The 13301-nt window shown below is 50.7% G+C and overlaps 5 protein-coding genes across 6 annotated transcripts; 3 read left to right on the forward strand and 2 right to left on the reverse strand.

Moving 5' to 3' along the window:
• The first annotated feature begins 411 nt into the window (after positions 1-411).
• On the forward strand, positions 412-2344 carry LOC112350837. Its single transcript, XM_024687776.1, has 5 exons — positions 412-617; positions 684-853; positions 1092-1360; positions 1411-1973; positions 2031-2344. The coding sequence occupies exons 1-5, from the start codon at positions 492-494 to the stop codon at positions 2070-2072; spliced, it is 1170 nt and encodes a 389-aa protein (XP_024543544.1). The 5' UTR covers positions 412-491; the 3' UTR covers positions 2073-2344.
• Positions 2345-2516: 172 nt separating this feature from the next.
• Positions 2517-4218, forward strand: LOC9661660 (agamous-like MADS-box protein AGL66). 2 transcript variants are annotated; one of them, XM_002982473.2, is made up of 11 exons: positions 2530-2714; positions 2766-2822; positions 2871-2948; positions 2995-3022; positions 3089-3150; positions 3199-3304; positions 3354-3392; positions 3455-3475; positions 3519-3610; positions 3675-3990; positions 4047-4218. In XM_002982473.2, exons 1-11 carry the CDS (start codon positions 2530-2532, stop codon positions 4152-4154), a joined length of 1092 nt encoding a protein of 363 aa, XP_002982519.1. In that variant the 3' UTR covers positions 4155-4218. The 2 variants fall into 2 exon arrangements, with proteins under 2 accessions (XP_024543500.1, XP_002982519.1); XM_024687732.1 differs by having other exon boundaries at positions 2517-2714; positions 3065-3150; positions 3675-4164.
• LOC9661270 lies at positions 4000-4704 on the reverse strand. The gene is made up of 2 exons (XM_002982618.2): positions 4505-4704; positions 4000-4451 (listed from the first exon to the last, which is right to left on the reverse strand). Exons 1-2 carry the CDS (start codon positions 4671-4673, stop codon positions 4204-4206), a joined length of 417 nt encoding a protein of 138 aa, XP_002982664.2. The 5' UTR covers positions 4674-4704; the 3' UTR covers positions 4000-4203.
• Positions 4704-7497, forward strand: LOC9661661 (pentatricopeptide repeat-containing protein At5g27110). Its single transcript, XM_024687731.1, has one exon. The coding sequence runs from the start codon at positions 4727-4729 to the stop codon at positions 7427-7429; it is 2703 nt and encodes a 900-aa protein (XP_024543499.1). The 5' UTR covers positions 4704-4726; the 3' UTR covers positions 7430-7497.
• On the reverse strand, positions 7492-8397 carry LOC9661271. The gene is made up of 2 exons (XM_024687733.1): positions 7592-8397; positions 7492-7529 (listed from the first exon to the last, which is right to left on the reverse strand). The coding sequence occupies exon 1, from the start codon at positions 8384-8386 to the stop codon at positions 7604-7606; it is 783 nt and encodes a 260-aa protein (XP_024543501.1). The 5' UTR covers positions 8387-8397; the 3' UTR covers positions 7492-7529; positions 7592-7603.
• Between the last annotated feature and the right edge of the window lie 4904 nt (positions 8398-13301).

A 13301-nucleotide genomic window follows, 5' to 3' on the forward strand; every position in this document is an offset into this window, starting at 1 on the left:
GGAGGCTTTGGGAGTAGCCTCCACTCGGTGCCCCGCTTGGATTGATAGTAAACCTTGTCAACCTTTTTGCTCTCGCTGAAAGAGTGGCACACTATACCTGTGGCGTCGACTCCATCGCCAAGGTCAGCGTCATTGACCTCGCCGTTGACGCTGACTTGACCGGGGACTAGGTTGACGTACTCGACATCTTCTTCTTCCTGCCACAAAGCCATGTATGGTTGACTTAGGGCTGAAGAAAGTTGACTTAGTGATTGACTTATATGCTTGAGAGGTTTCGTGTTCGATTCTGGGAATGGAGGTCAGGCGTTCGATTCCCTTGTGGGGCCGGGGGAATATTCACATTCTCAATCAGACCGTTGAGCCGTTTAAACATCTGGCCGTTTGATCTCCATGCTGCAAAACCCTAAAGAATCGGTGTGGGGGAATTTTTTCGATCTTCGGTCTCTCGCTCGCTCGCTTGCTCGCGCTTGGATCGGGAGCTGAGAATCGCGATGGCGGATGTGGAGAATCTCAATTGCGGCGATGTTCCGCGGCGCAAGAAGGGGTCGCCGGTGGGATGGTTCCCCAGGGGCAAGAAGGAGTCCTATCTGGAGCGCAAGATTCGGCTGCTTCACCAGGTATTTGCTTTGATCGATGCTTTCATGGGCCGGTCGCGAGACGACTCGAGTTCGATGTGATTCCAGGAAGCGCAAGGGATGACAACCTCCCTCGATGAGACTCTACTAGGGAGCCGCCATCTCTCACGCATCGAGAAGGAGAAGCGATCGGCAGTAGCGGCTGCCCAGGAGGCTACCGAGACCCGGAAGAGCGCCCTCGTGGAAGCGTCGTGGTGCCGCATTCTCAAAGCTGCCCGGTATGTGAATTAGTTCGTTCTTCTAGCTGCTTGTCAGCCAGGAATTTCCTTTCTTTCTCGAGTTCTTCCTCGTTCTTCGTTTTCATACAGCATTTTTCTCTAGAAAGCTTCTCTCTTTTCTCTTGTTTGAAGGTTGCTCGTTAGACGTATACCAGCATTCATTTAGAAACTCTTTCAGTGTTCATAGCTTCGGAACTTTGTGAGCGTGACCACCAATTGTTTGTTCTTTTGTGAGCAGTCTACCATTCATGTCGGCCGCACTGGAGCTTCAAAAGGCCGAGAAGAAAGCTGCCGAGGCCTTCAACAAGGCTGCTTTTCTGGGCGTTGTGCTGAGAACGAACAGCCAGAATCTGAGAGGTGAGGCGCCAGAGGCAAATGCCGGGACACCGTCGTCCAGGCACAAAGTCACAGCGTCCCTTGACACCGCTTTCGAGGTTGACGAGGAAGTAGCAGCCGCGCTAAAGTCCGCCCTTGAGCAGATCGAGAGAACTTCCGAGCCTGCGACAGGTAAACGTCATCCATCTCTTCGATCTACATATCTCACTTTCTCTTATCAGAAGCCGGTGATCATTCTCTCGAGGCTGGTGACACCGACCATCTCAAAGACTCGGTTCGAGCTGATAGTAACGACGAGACGACGGCCAGTCCTCTAACATGCCTCATGCTCGACCGGGTGAGGAGTCTACAGCCGGAACAGCGTGCTTCTCTAGCCTCCATGGTCGCGAGCCGTGGCCTCAATGCACTCCTCAAGGAAGAGAGCTACGAGCAGGAACTTAACGCGAAGAATGGCAAGGCCGGGCTGGGCGATGTGCTGGTCAAGCATGTCTCGCGTCTGGAAGCCGAGAAGGCAGCTGCGGCGACGATGGTTGCAGCCAGACAGGATGAAGCAGAGACCAGAGAGCCGCTAGCGGAGATGTCCAACGCCGCGGAGCTAGAGCCCGTGAAGAAGGCGTCGAGGCTGGAGATGGAGAAGCAATCGTTCGCAGCTCCAAGGCCTGGTAGCAGCAGCAGCAGCTCGCAGAGGCGGAAGCAAAGGGAGCAAGAGTCGGCCAGTTCCTGGGGTGGCCTCGATTTCGGGAGCTCTTTGAAACGCCATATATCCAAGCTCGAAGCCGAACAGGTGAGTGATCAACTGGTCTTTGTAAAGGTTTTTCTCATTTCTATGGTTTTGGGCCAGGCTGCTTGGCGGCGCGCGGCTGAGGATGCAAGGAACAAATAAAAAACGGAAGCGAAGTTTAAGCTGCCGAGAAAATGTTCTCTTCCCGCAAGTTAGGAGGAAGAACTGCCCACAAGATTCCAAGGCTCGAAACATGACTGTTTGTAAAACTCGCTGACAAAACTTCCACTTAACTGGACAATAGTTACGGGGTAAAGTTGGTAAAGATAGGCATATGCTGTTTTGCCAGCTCATTCCGAAGTTGTGGGCCAGGTCTAAATTTATTAGTGGCCACGATCAATAACACAGGTGTCCGCCTTGATTTCTGAGAAAAAGAATTATAAAAAGTCCGTGATATTATAGAAAACAAATTCGTTTTCTCCTTTTCTCTTTCAGTCTGAGATCTTCCTCTTTGTTCTGTAGCTCCATCATTTTGTTCCATCCAATCGATGATGTGTGAGATTTGGGCAAGGCTTTTGGTGATAAGGAATGAAGAATAGGAGTGTCTATCTAGCAGATTATGGGGAGGGTTAAGCTTGAGATTAAAAAGATTGAGAATGCTACAAACAGGCAGGTGACTTATTCCAAAAGGCGCACTGGCCTTGTCAAGAAGGCTTATGAATTATCAACATTATGTGATATTGATATTGCACTCATTATGTTCTCCCCCTCTGGAAAACTCACACAATATGCCACAGATATGAGGTATTAATTTGTCTTTTTATTAATTAGCTCTGTATTTACATGAAGTTTCAGGGTGGAGGATGTGATTCTTCGATATGCTAATGTATCTGAAGCTGAGAGGAGCAAAAGGTATAAGATTTTGATTTGATTTTATTTTTTAAGAGGCTTTAATTTTAGAAAAATGGAGAATTGGGAGCAGCTTAGCAGAGCAATCAAGAAACTCAAGTCAGAGACTGATGGTTCTCAAATTTCCAGGTGATAAAAGTTTTTTTGAATTTGATTTTTAATATAATTTTTTCAGAAATACTATTGACTTTAATAATTTGGGAGTATAAATATTTATATATTTGTATTTATTGTGAATAATTTAGTTTAATGATAGATTTGTTTTTCAGATGATTCAAGAGGAGATTGCAAGGCTGCAGCTTGAGAATGAACAACTAATTGAACGATTCAAGTATGTGACAAATTATTTTGGAATAATATTTTTAATTATAATTTTCAGGTTTTATCAGGGTGATACTCAAATTCTAGAACATTTAAGTTATGAGGATTTAGCTAAACTTGAAGAAGAATTAGCTACTACACTTCATCATATACGAATTCGAAAGGTTAGTATTATATTTATAATTTAAGCTACTCAAATATAATCAAATACAGCATAATATGGACGTGGAGTTTTGTATGAGGCAAAAACAGGTATATTTTTAATTTTTATCTAATAATTTTTTATATTTATAAAATCATATTTAATATTACAGACTGAACATTTCCTCCCTCAGGTAATAATATATTTATATTAACTATTCTAATTTTGATTTTCAGCAAGTTTACCACCTTCCACTTCATGCATCAGGAATAAATTCGTTTTCATCCCATTGGTCAGATAGAGACCCTCAAATTATTAAATTCTTGACGTAAGTATTCATTTTAATTTATGAGAGTTTATAGTAAAATCTGATAGTTTAATTATTATGGCAGTGAAGAAACATCAGTGGAAGGATCATCAACAGATACATTATATTTTGAACAACAGAACAACATACCCTATCAAACTACCCAGCTCAACTTATTTGGAACTCATGGTTTGAGTTTTGACAATGCCAATGGACGTGGACATTGTTACATAGGTGACAATAAGAATCCTATTATCTACATAAGTCCCAATCCAAATACAAATTTGGAGCACTCCATGGAGCAGCCTCAAAATGAGCAACACCAGCGAGAGATAAGCTTGAATTGGAACTTGGCCTCCCATCCTAACAATCAAATGCCTGATTTATATTCATCCTCCCAGGTACTTTTTTCTTCTCAAAATTCTAACTCTTTTTGTTTTGCTTTGAAACATCACAGGGGATGAATGAGGCTGAGGACGAGAGTACAGAGTCTCGTCTAGGAGAAGACGATGAGCCTGAGGACAAAGACGATTTGGACAATGTGTTTCATAGCGATGAATCTTGACTGAAAGAAAGGGAAAGAAATTCAGCAAGTTTGTGATAAATTGAAGTTCTTATTTCTTGTTCGACTTTGGTTTGTTGATAGTAGCCTCGCGGAATGGAACACGTTTGCCGGCTCGAGGATCAAACTTGACGAGCTCGAGCTTCTGTGGCGAATTGCGAGGATTCTTTGTCGAGACGAAGAAGAAACCAGTGTCAGCAGTGGAGATGAGGCGAATTAGCACGCGGCCAGTCTTGGACTTCCCACCCTTTGCCATGGCCACAATGGTACCACGAGAATGGAGCTTCCTCTCCAAAACTCCTATTCCAACAAAGCAAAACTACTCATTCCAATGCGAGCGATGTGATTTTCACCTGGAAACGAATGGGCTCCAAGCTTGTTGCCCAAGAAGCTCGTCGCCATGCTTGAAGAGATGGCCATGGTTGAACCGATAGGGGTTTTGTAAGGCCCAAATGCTTTGATACTCAGAGAATATACCCCAACTCCTGGTTCCACGCATTGGAAGTCCTGTTCTTTTGACATGATCACACCGTGGCATTCTTGTGTTCTTCTCGATTCCTCGAGAAACTTAGTTCATGGTGGCTGGGAGAACTTCTTCTTCCGGCATTCCATACTGGCCCGTGGACACCGTCCTGAGCATCCAGCTGCTGACCCAATTCGTGGATCGGCTGGAGCGGCGATGCAGCAATCGAGCAGCGGAGGAGTCCGTCTACGCCAGGCTGATGCGAGCTTGCGGGATCTCGGGAGCCCTCGAGCAGGGACGCCGAGTCCACGGCCACGTCCAGCGCCACGCTGACGATCGATCGCTTTTCTTCGGCAACAGGCTGGTAAACATGTACAGGCGATGCAGCAGCCTGGACGAGGCGAGAAAGGTCTTCGATCGGATGCGCGAGAGGGATGTTGTTTCGTGGACCGCGATGATCTCAGCATATGCCCAGACCGGGCATCAGCGACAGGCACTCGATCTTTTCACTGAGATGGCGGGCAGCTCTCTCGACCCAAACCGCGTCACCTTTCTCGCTTTGCTCGAAGCCTGCGACTCGCCCGAGTTCCTGGAAGATGGAAAGCAGATCCACGCTCGGGTCTCGGCGCTCCAGCTGCTGGAATCCGACGTTCCGGTGGCAAATGCGGTGATGGGGATGTACAGGAAGTGCGAGAGAGCAGATCTAGCGATGGCAGTATTTAGCGAAATGCGTGAGAGGGATTTGATTTCCTGGAACAACGCTATTGCAGCAAATGCCGAGTCGGGGGATTACACCTTTACGTTGGCGCTGCTCAAGAGCATGCAGCTGGAAGGAATGGCGCCGGACAAGGTGACATTCGTGAGCGCACTCAATGCTTGTATTGGATCGCGCTCGCTAAGCAATGGGCGATTGATCCACGCGCTGGTGCTGGAGCGAGGCATGGAGGGCGATGTAGTGCTGGGCACCGCGCTGGTGACGATGTATGGGCGATGCGGGTGCCTGGAGAGCGCGCGAGAGATCTTCCACCGCATGCCCGAGAGGAACGTCGTGTCGTGGAACGCGATGGTGGCGTCGTGCACGTTAAACGCCCACTTTGCCGAGGCGATCGAGCTCTTCAAGAGGATGGTGGCGGTGGCGATGGTGGAGCCGACACGAGTGAGCTTCATCACCGTCCTCAACGCGGTCACCACCCGGGAGGCGCTGGCGGAGGGGCGGAGGATCCACGAGATGATCCAAGAGCGCCAGCTTCTTTCCCAGATCGAGGTGGCCAACGCGCTAGTGACGATGTATGGCCGGTGTGGCGGCGTTGGAGACGCCGAGAGAGTCTTCTCCGCGATGGAGAGGCGAGACCTCGTGTCCTGGAACGCGATGATCTCGGCCTATGCCCAGTCCGGCCTCGCTTGCGAGGTGGTGAATCTCTTCCATAGAATGCGAGCCGAGCGTGTTCCTCCTGATCGCATCACCTTCCTCATGGCTCTGGACGCCTGCGCCGAGATGGGCGATCTGGATTCCGGAAGAACAGTCCACCACCTTAGCGTCGAGAGTGGATTTGGATCGTGCATCTCCGTCGCGAACGCCACCATGCATCTCTACTCGAGCTGTTCTTCTTCCTCGAGTTCTTCTTCGTCGCTCATGGAGGTGGTGGCCGGGATCTTCGAGAGCATGGCCGCCCGCGACGTGATCTCCTGGAACACGATGATCACTGGATACGTCCAGGCCGGCGATCCATTCTCGGCTCTCTCCATCTTCAAGCGCATGCTCCTCGAGGGGATCCGCGGGAACCAGGTGACTTTCATGTCCCTCCTCAGCGTCTGCGACTCGCGAGCTTTACTCCGGCAGGGAGAGACGATCCACCGCTGCGTCATCGATCAAACGCCGGAGCTCTCCTCGGATCCCATCGTCGCCGCGGCCATCGTCAACATGTATGGCAAATGCGGCGAGCTCGACACTGCTCGCCATCTCTTCGAGGATACGAGCCACCGGAACTTGGCGTCGTGGAACTCGATGATCTCGGCCTACGCTCTCCACGGACGAGCCGAGCAGGCGTTTGATCTTTCGGAGCGGATGCGGAGGGAGGGAGTTCTTCCGGACCGAGTGACTTTCATCACGCTGCTCAATGCCTGCGTCGCCGGAGGAGCTGTCCGCCAGGGAAAGATGATCCACGCCCGGATCATCGACAGTGGACTGGAGAAGGACACGGTGGTGGCAAACGCGCTCGTCAACTTCTACTCCAAGTGTGGGAACTTGGACACCGCCACCTCTCTGTTTGGAGCTCTGGATTACCGCGACGTCGTGTCCTGGAACGGGATCATCGCTGGCTTTGCACACAACGGCCACGCTCGCGAGGCTCTCAAGTCGATGTGGCTGATGCAGCAGGACGGCGTGAGGCCGGACGCCATAACTTTCCTCACCATCCTCTCCGCCAGCAGCCATGCCGGCTTCCTCCGCCAAGGTGGTGACGACTTTGTGTCCATGGCAGTGGATCACGAGCTGGAGCGCGGCGTCGAGCACTACGGCTGCATGATCGACTTGCTGGGACGAGCTGGGAGGATTGGCGAGGCCGAATACTTTGTGAGCGCAATGCGGGACGAGGACAAGGAGGTGTCGTGGATGACTCTGCTGTCGGCATGTGAGGTGCACGGGGACGAGGAGCGGGCCAAAAGAGTTGCCGGGAGCATTGTGGAGATGAATCCGCAGCACTCGAGCGCCTATGTGGCTCTCTCCAACTTGTATGCGACTTGTGGTGACGGGAGCTTTCGCTTCAAGAGGCCCAGGCTCAAGAAAAGCTTGCTTGCTAAGTCGAGTTCTGGATAACTTACTTCGATCTAGGAGTAGACACACAGTGAAAACATGACAAAGGAAATGTAAATTATGATAACAAAGACGCTGACATATGCTCGACATATCCTATATCCTGGAATGAAGAGAAGGATTGTCAGTATGATCTCGAGCAAAAAGATATAGTAGACTTCCTACCTCCTGAGTCAGCTACATGAGAGATGCCACTTTTGGACGTAGACTCTTTGCAAGGTCTTCGAAGCTCCTCGAGAGCTGGATCTCGTCAATGCTCACTTGAAACATGCCGTCGCCAGCAGCAGCCATGTCGGTGAGAAGTTTCTTCGCGGAATTGGTCGGATCGGTCGCAAACATGATGGTGTGAAAGATGAGACTCTGTTCCAGCTTCTTGAGTTGGTTCACGCAGTGCACGGGATCCAAACCTCCATAGTTGTCACCATCGCTCAGAAACACCACTGCCGGACTCTTGCCGGCCACTGCTGGATCACTGACCGAGCGAACTAGAATCTCTTCCACGCGAGCAATCCCGGACGAGTAAACAGTTCCCCCGGCGTCTTCAAAAGTGAGAAGCTTGTCCACCTGAGGCTCGGACATGTGCTCCCGCTCCATCGCGATCTGTCCGTGGTCGTCGAAGAGAACCACTGACATTACGTCTTGAAGGTTGGCGGCTATGCGGGTCCGAATGAAACGAACCATGGCCTCGAAGACGCAGCCGAGACGGTTCTCCGGGAACTTGACCATCTTCGGTTTAATGTCCGGCGATCCCATGGATCCTGATCGATCCACCACAAAAATGACATGGCTGGACACGTCTTGGGAGTGGTTGCACGCAAAGTTGTGTCCGTCTTCAGTCACGTAGCCTGTATAAGAGATTGCTTTGGGAACTGGATCGTGCCACAGCTTCTCAATGCAATACGATTTTCCTGCAGCCTGGAAAGTACTGCTACCTGCAAAGAAAAAAAAAAATAGAGTCATGCAAACTAAGAGCTTCCAAACGTAGATTACCTGAGCTGCTACCGCTGCCGTTGTGTTCGGTAGATTGGCAGCAGTGGCCGCAGAGAGCAAACTGCCTCTGGTCGTCTTCCGAGCAGGGATCCTTAAACTTCATGTTCTTCCAGTACGTTGCATGAGTGAGCTCGTCTTTTGGAGTGTCGAAGTCTGGACCATATCTCACAGTCGCGTGACGAGCTCCTTCCAAAAATTTCACATTGCCGCAGACACCGTCGTCCTTCTGGTCCTTCTGGCAAACAGCCAGGTGGATATGTCCACGGCCTCTAGCTTTGCAGTGCATCATGCACATCTCAGCCGCACCAGACTCTCCCCACTCGTACTTCCGCCCCTCGATCTCGACTTCCTCACTTTCGGCTACGAAAGTTTGCTGCGTCATGTTGCCGTGAGTTGTATCGTGAGGTCCTGGATGATCGATTGGCAAGTGGCAAAAGTAGCCACACCCCTGGCATTTCGACTCGCAGAAGTGGACGGCATCCGGATTGACGGTGTGCAAATGCTGGCCTGGATGCTCCAGCTCAAAAGGTGGTATCGGAATGCAGCACAGCTTCTTCTTCCCATTCTGCTCCGAGACGTAGTCGTACTCAAAGGTCGAACGCTTTCCCTGGAATGTGCGAGTTTTCTTTAGAACTTCAGTGAGAACCACGCAGTTACCCTTGCATTCACAGTCGCTCGGACACTGGTGCTCGTTCCCGCAGAGATGGACTCTAGCTTTGAGCGAGTGGAAGTGGTCCTCCATAGCACATTTCCTGTTGCACCCGTCCATGGTACACTGGCTGACGCACATCTTCTCGTGGCAGGTATGAGTGTGGTCGATCACCGCCAGAGGATGAACGCAGGTATTTCTACACCCCGGAAGCGAGCAGTCCTCCTTGCACATATGCTGCTTCGAGTTGCAAGTGTGGTCGCCATGGTGTGCGATTTTGAGAGTGCAAGCCTTGTTGCAGTTGGACGACTTCTCCCAGAGGTGGCACGTCTCTCCACAGGTGTGGCTCTTGAGCTTGCAGTCGTGCAGACCTTCGTGACCAGCCTTGTCCACGCAGCGCTCCATACTCGAAGCCTCCTCCTTGCAAAACGAGCAGTACTGCTTGCAGCGATGGCTACCTTTGCAGCTGTGATGACCCGGATGTGCCTTCTCCAAGATGCAACGAAGAAAGCACTGCCCACACTTGCAGCTACACAGCGCCAGTTTGTCTTTCACATCCGCCACTGCCGCTGTAACTTCCAGAAGCAGCTTCTGGACATCACCGTCCGATGAGAAGTCACGGGTGTTGGCTTTGATCCAGTTAGCCACTCGAGTCTTGCGTCTCTCTGCTAGAGATCCCAGGAAATTCTCCAAGGACGCGTGCCATTCTTCGTCGCTACATAGACTCTCTTCACGGGGCACCACCTTCTCAAACTCCGGTATCAGCTTCTCCAAAACTGTGTTGGCGACGTCCATTTCTTCGTATCCTGCAAGCTGAAGACGTGTGTCGAGAACGTCGAACGTGTGACCACTCACGAGAATTGGCTCGTCTTCAAACTTGTCCTCCGAATCAAAGTCGACCAGCTCTCTTTTCTCGTCGCCTGCGAGACATCCCAGAGCTATGGCTGTCCTCAAGTGCTTCCTCAGCATACTGACTTTGAAGCCGATCCTTTTGGTGTCGATAGGAGACCAGTCCTTGGAACAGATCTGTGCTATCACCAGCTTCAAATCTCTCAGGAAACTCTTCCCAGTCTGGTGCACCGCATCAAGCCCTTCGACAGTCGCAGCGATCTGCGATATGCTCTCGTGGAATTCCTTCCGGTTGAAAGGTGGCATGGCTGAAATCTCCACAAGACCCCCGTACATTCTCGTCAGGAAGTTGTCTTTGGACTTGTTGCAAATGTAGAGGATCTTCGAGTAGAACTCTTCGCGAAGATCGTCAACATCAGCTGCATCTACGTCTTTGATGGCCATGTAAAACAGTCCTTTGAAGAGCTTGTCATCGTCTTTCACCAAGCTCACACCGTTTTGGAACCGTTCGAACACGGCCTCCGTTTCCTTGTCAAGGTGGAAATCCTGGACAAGAAAAACCAACATTTTAGTAACATTGCATTAGCAAACAAATGCAAACTGACCTTCTTGTTGAACAAAGTTATGTTGCTGATGGCAGCGTTCAGGATGGCCAGGAACATATCCTCCTGCTCACTTCGCTCGAAGCTTCCAAGTCCTTCAAAATCCAGAATAATAAACATGCAGTCCTCACTGGCCCGGCAAGTCATCCACACGCCATCCGTGCAGCGTCCACCGGCAACGTCAAGGACCGAGCCACTCAGGTGATTCAAGAGGTACGACTTTCCACTGCTCTGCTTCCCCATCGACGAGATAACTTTCACAGGCCCCGTCCAGCTTTCGAGAAGAGCATCGTAGACGCTGAACTGAATGATGCCTGCAAGCTGGATAGCGTCTCCATAGCTCACGTCTGCTGCCATCTCCAGTCCATCGATCAGAGGCCTCAAGTTGTTGTTTTGAGCTCGAGCGATCTGCACCGGAACGAGGGACATCAGCTGACGCAGAAACTCGCTCATGTTCCTGTCCTCTGGCTGCACCAGCATTCCTGAGTCGCTGAAGAACTGCAGATCGAAGAGGATCCTCAGGCCCGAGAAATCCTTGCCCTTGTCCTTCTCCAGCTGCTGGACGATTCTTTCCGCATGGCTGGTGAGCTTTCTTCTCGCTACCATCGGGTCGCCTCTCAAGACGTCTACCACCAAAGAAAACCGGAGAATCCTCGAAGAATTAATGAGCGGAGGACTCACTGCATACTTGTCGAAGACATGGTAGATGTAGTCGAGCTCGTGACACATCGATTCCTCACTTTCTGCTGGTGCCACTTCTGCCTTGGTAAAAGAGTCCCTGACGAGCTGACAGCTTTGGGAGGACACCGTTACTTTCAGACGCAGCGACCGCACCACATTCATATCCTCTCCATCACTGATTAGCATCTGCATCTGCGTCCCAAAATTCGCCACCGCAAGCTGGAAGTTACTCCCATTCTTGACTGCTACTCCCAAGTCCACTGCTTTCATGCGTTCCAAACTGTCGTCGAGTCTGTAAACTTCAGCTGAAAGTGCCGCTCCAACTTCCGACGGGTCACCACACACTGCGACCAGGCAGAGGCCATCCGGTGTCAAGCAAGGCCTCAGGAACGAAGTTGGAAGCTGGATGACTCGCGGCTTCATCATTCCTGGTTGTACCGCTTCAAAAACCCGGACACAGAAGTCCTCGTCCGCCACTAAGAGCTCCTCTCTGCCGGGTATGAACTCCATCCAGGTGATGTTCCTGCTGCCACCGTAGTTGCTAAGTAGAATCGTGACCCCGTTCCACATCAGCTCGCGGAACGACTCGTCAAACCGGTATACTTTGATCATTGCTCCCGAGACGTCGTATAGAGCGATGAACCTCAAGACCTCGTCATAAGCAACAAGATCCGCGCCCCTGCTGAAAGTCTTGACGTGCATCTTTGGGCTTGGAACGTTCAAGTGTGCTCCCAAACTCGGGCATAAGTATATGCTCAGCTGCGAGTTCTGGAGTCCTCTGACGAAAACGAGCACCTGTCCAGACTTCAGGAAGACGACTTTAGACAGTCCAAACTCGCTAGCTTCCAAGTCCACCACGTCACACGTTTGAGAGCACTTGAGGGTGATAAAGTGCTCGCGGTTTTGCATCTGAACTTCCAGATCTTTCTTCGTAGGCAGCAACTCGACAGCTTTCCAGGAGACACGCTCATTCTGAGTGACTTCTCTTCTGAAACGAATCTGGACCCGGTCGCTGTAAGCCTCTGAAACGCAAGTGTCCAACAAGACTTTCGGACGTGTGTCGTTGGGATCCCACAGTTTCGCTCGAAACTCTGCTACGCATTCGGACTTCTTGGACTTGATAGCTTGCTTGAGCTGCGCCCGTTTCTCCGTCAACTCAGAAGTGGCCGTTGACTTCAAAAAGCCAAAGAGAACTTCCTCGGAGCTTTCAAAGATACTGCTGAAGAACTTCATCCGACCAGTTCTGTAGACCTCAGCACACCAAGGAAGTATCTTGTCTTCTGCCTCCAAAACAAATGGTCCAGCTGAAGCCCGTATTTCCTGCCACCTTTCCTCGCATAACCTCGCATTGGACGCATACTGGAACTGGTTCTTATCCGCAAGCACGCCATGGAAAAGAACCTCGTCATCTGCTTCTTCGGGAATACCCAGCATAGCTTTGTGAGAGATCACAAAGTCCGCAAGCACAGCTTTCCCCTCCAGAGCCACCACCTCCTTGGCGAACGAATCTATCCATGAGTGAATCCCGGAATCGACCTTGGTGAAGCCAACATCGTAGATTGTCGACCCTCTCCAGTTCAATATCCCAACTATGACGTCGAGCGTAAATCTGTCGTTCGTGAACACTGGACCGGTTCTGCGACGAGAAGAAAGTTTGAAGGTGGCAGTGGAGTCTTTCTCATTAACCGCAGAAAGCATGTCACCATACCGCACCGGACCTGACTTTCTCATATCAGCGGACAGAATGGTGTAGGAGCCACCCAAATTGTCAAAGGTAACTCTCGAGCCGATGAACACGATTGAACCTCTGTGACTGTTGAGCACGCTGGCCAGCCTCGACTCCAAAGTCTCCACAGCCTTGGTGTCCAAATCTCGAGTCGACTTGCCTGGCTTATCACAGTATTCCAGAAACTCTAGAATACTTGCACCACTCAGCTGACATGGTGAAACTTCCCCATGGACTTTCGAGTAGGCCCTCTCCTCCCAGGGAAAATGGAGCCTCAGGTAAGCCTTCAACCCCTCGGCCAAAGTTTGAAGCACAGATATCTTCCTCACGGTTAGGTAGTCTTCCGTGTTGGAGAGTTTTCTGGACTCCACGTCCATG

The sequence above is a fragment of the Selaginella moellendorffii genome, unplaced genomic scaffold (genome assembly GCF_000143415.4).
Source record: "Selaginella moellendorffii unplaced genomic scaffold, v1.0 SELMOscaffold_54, whole genome shotgun sequence".
Classification (NCBI taxonomy): domain Eukaryota; kingdom Viridiplantae; phylum Streptophyta; class Lycopodiopsida; order Selaginellales; family Selaginellaceae; genus Selaginella; species Selaginella moellendorffii.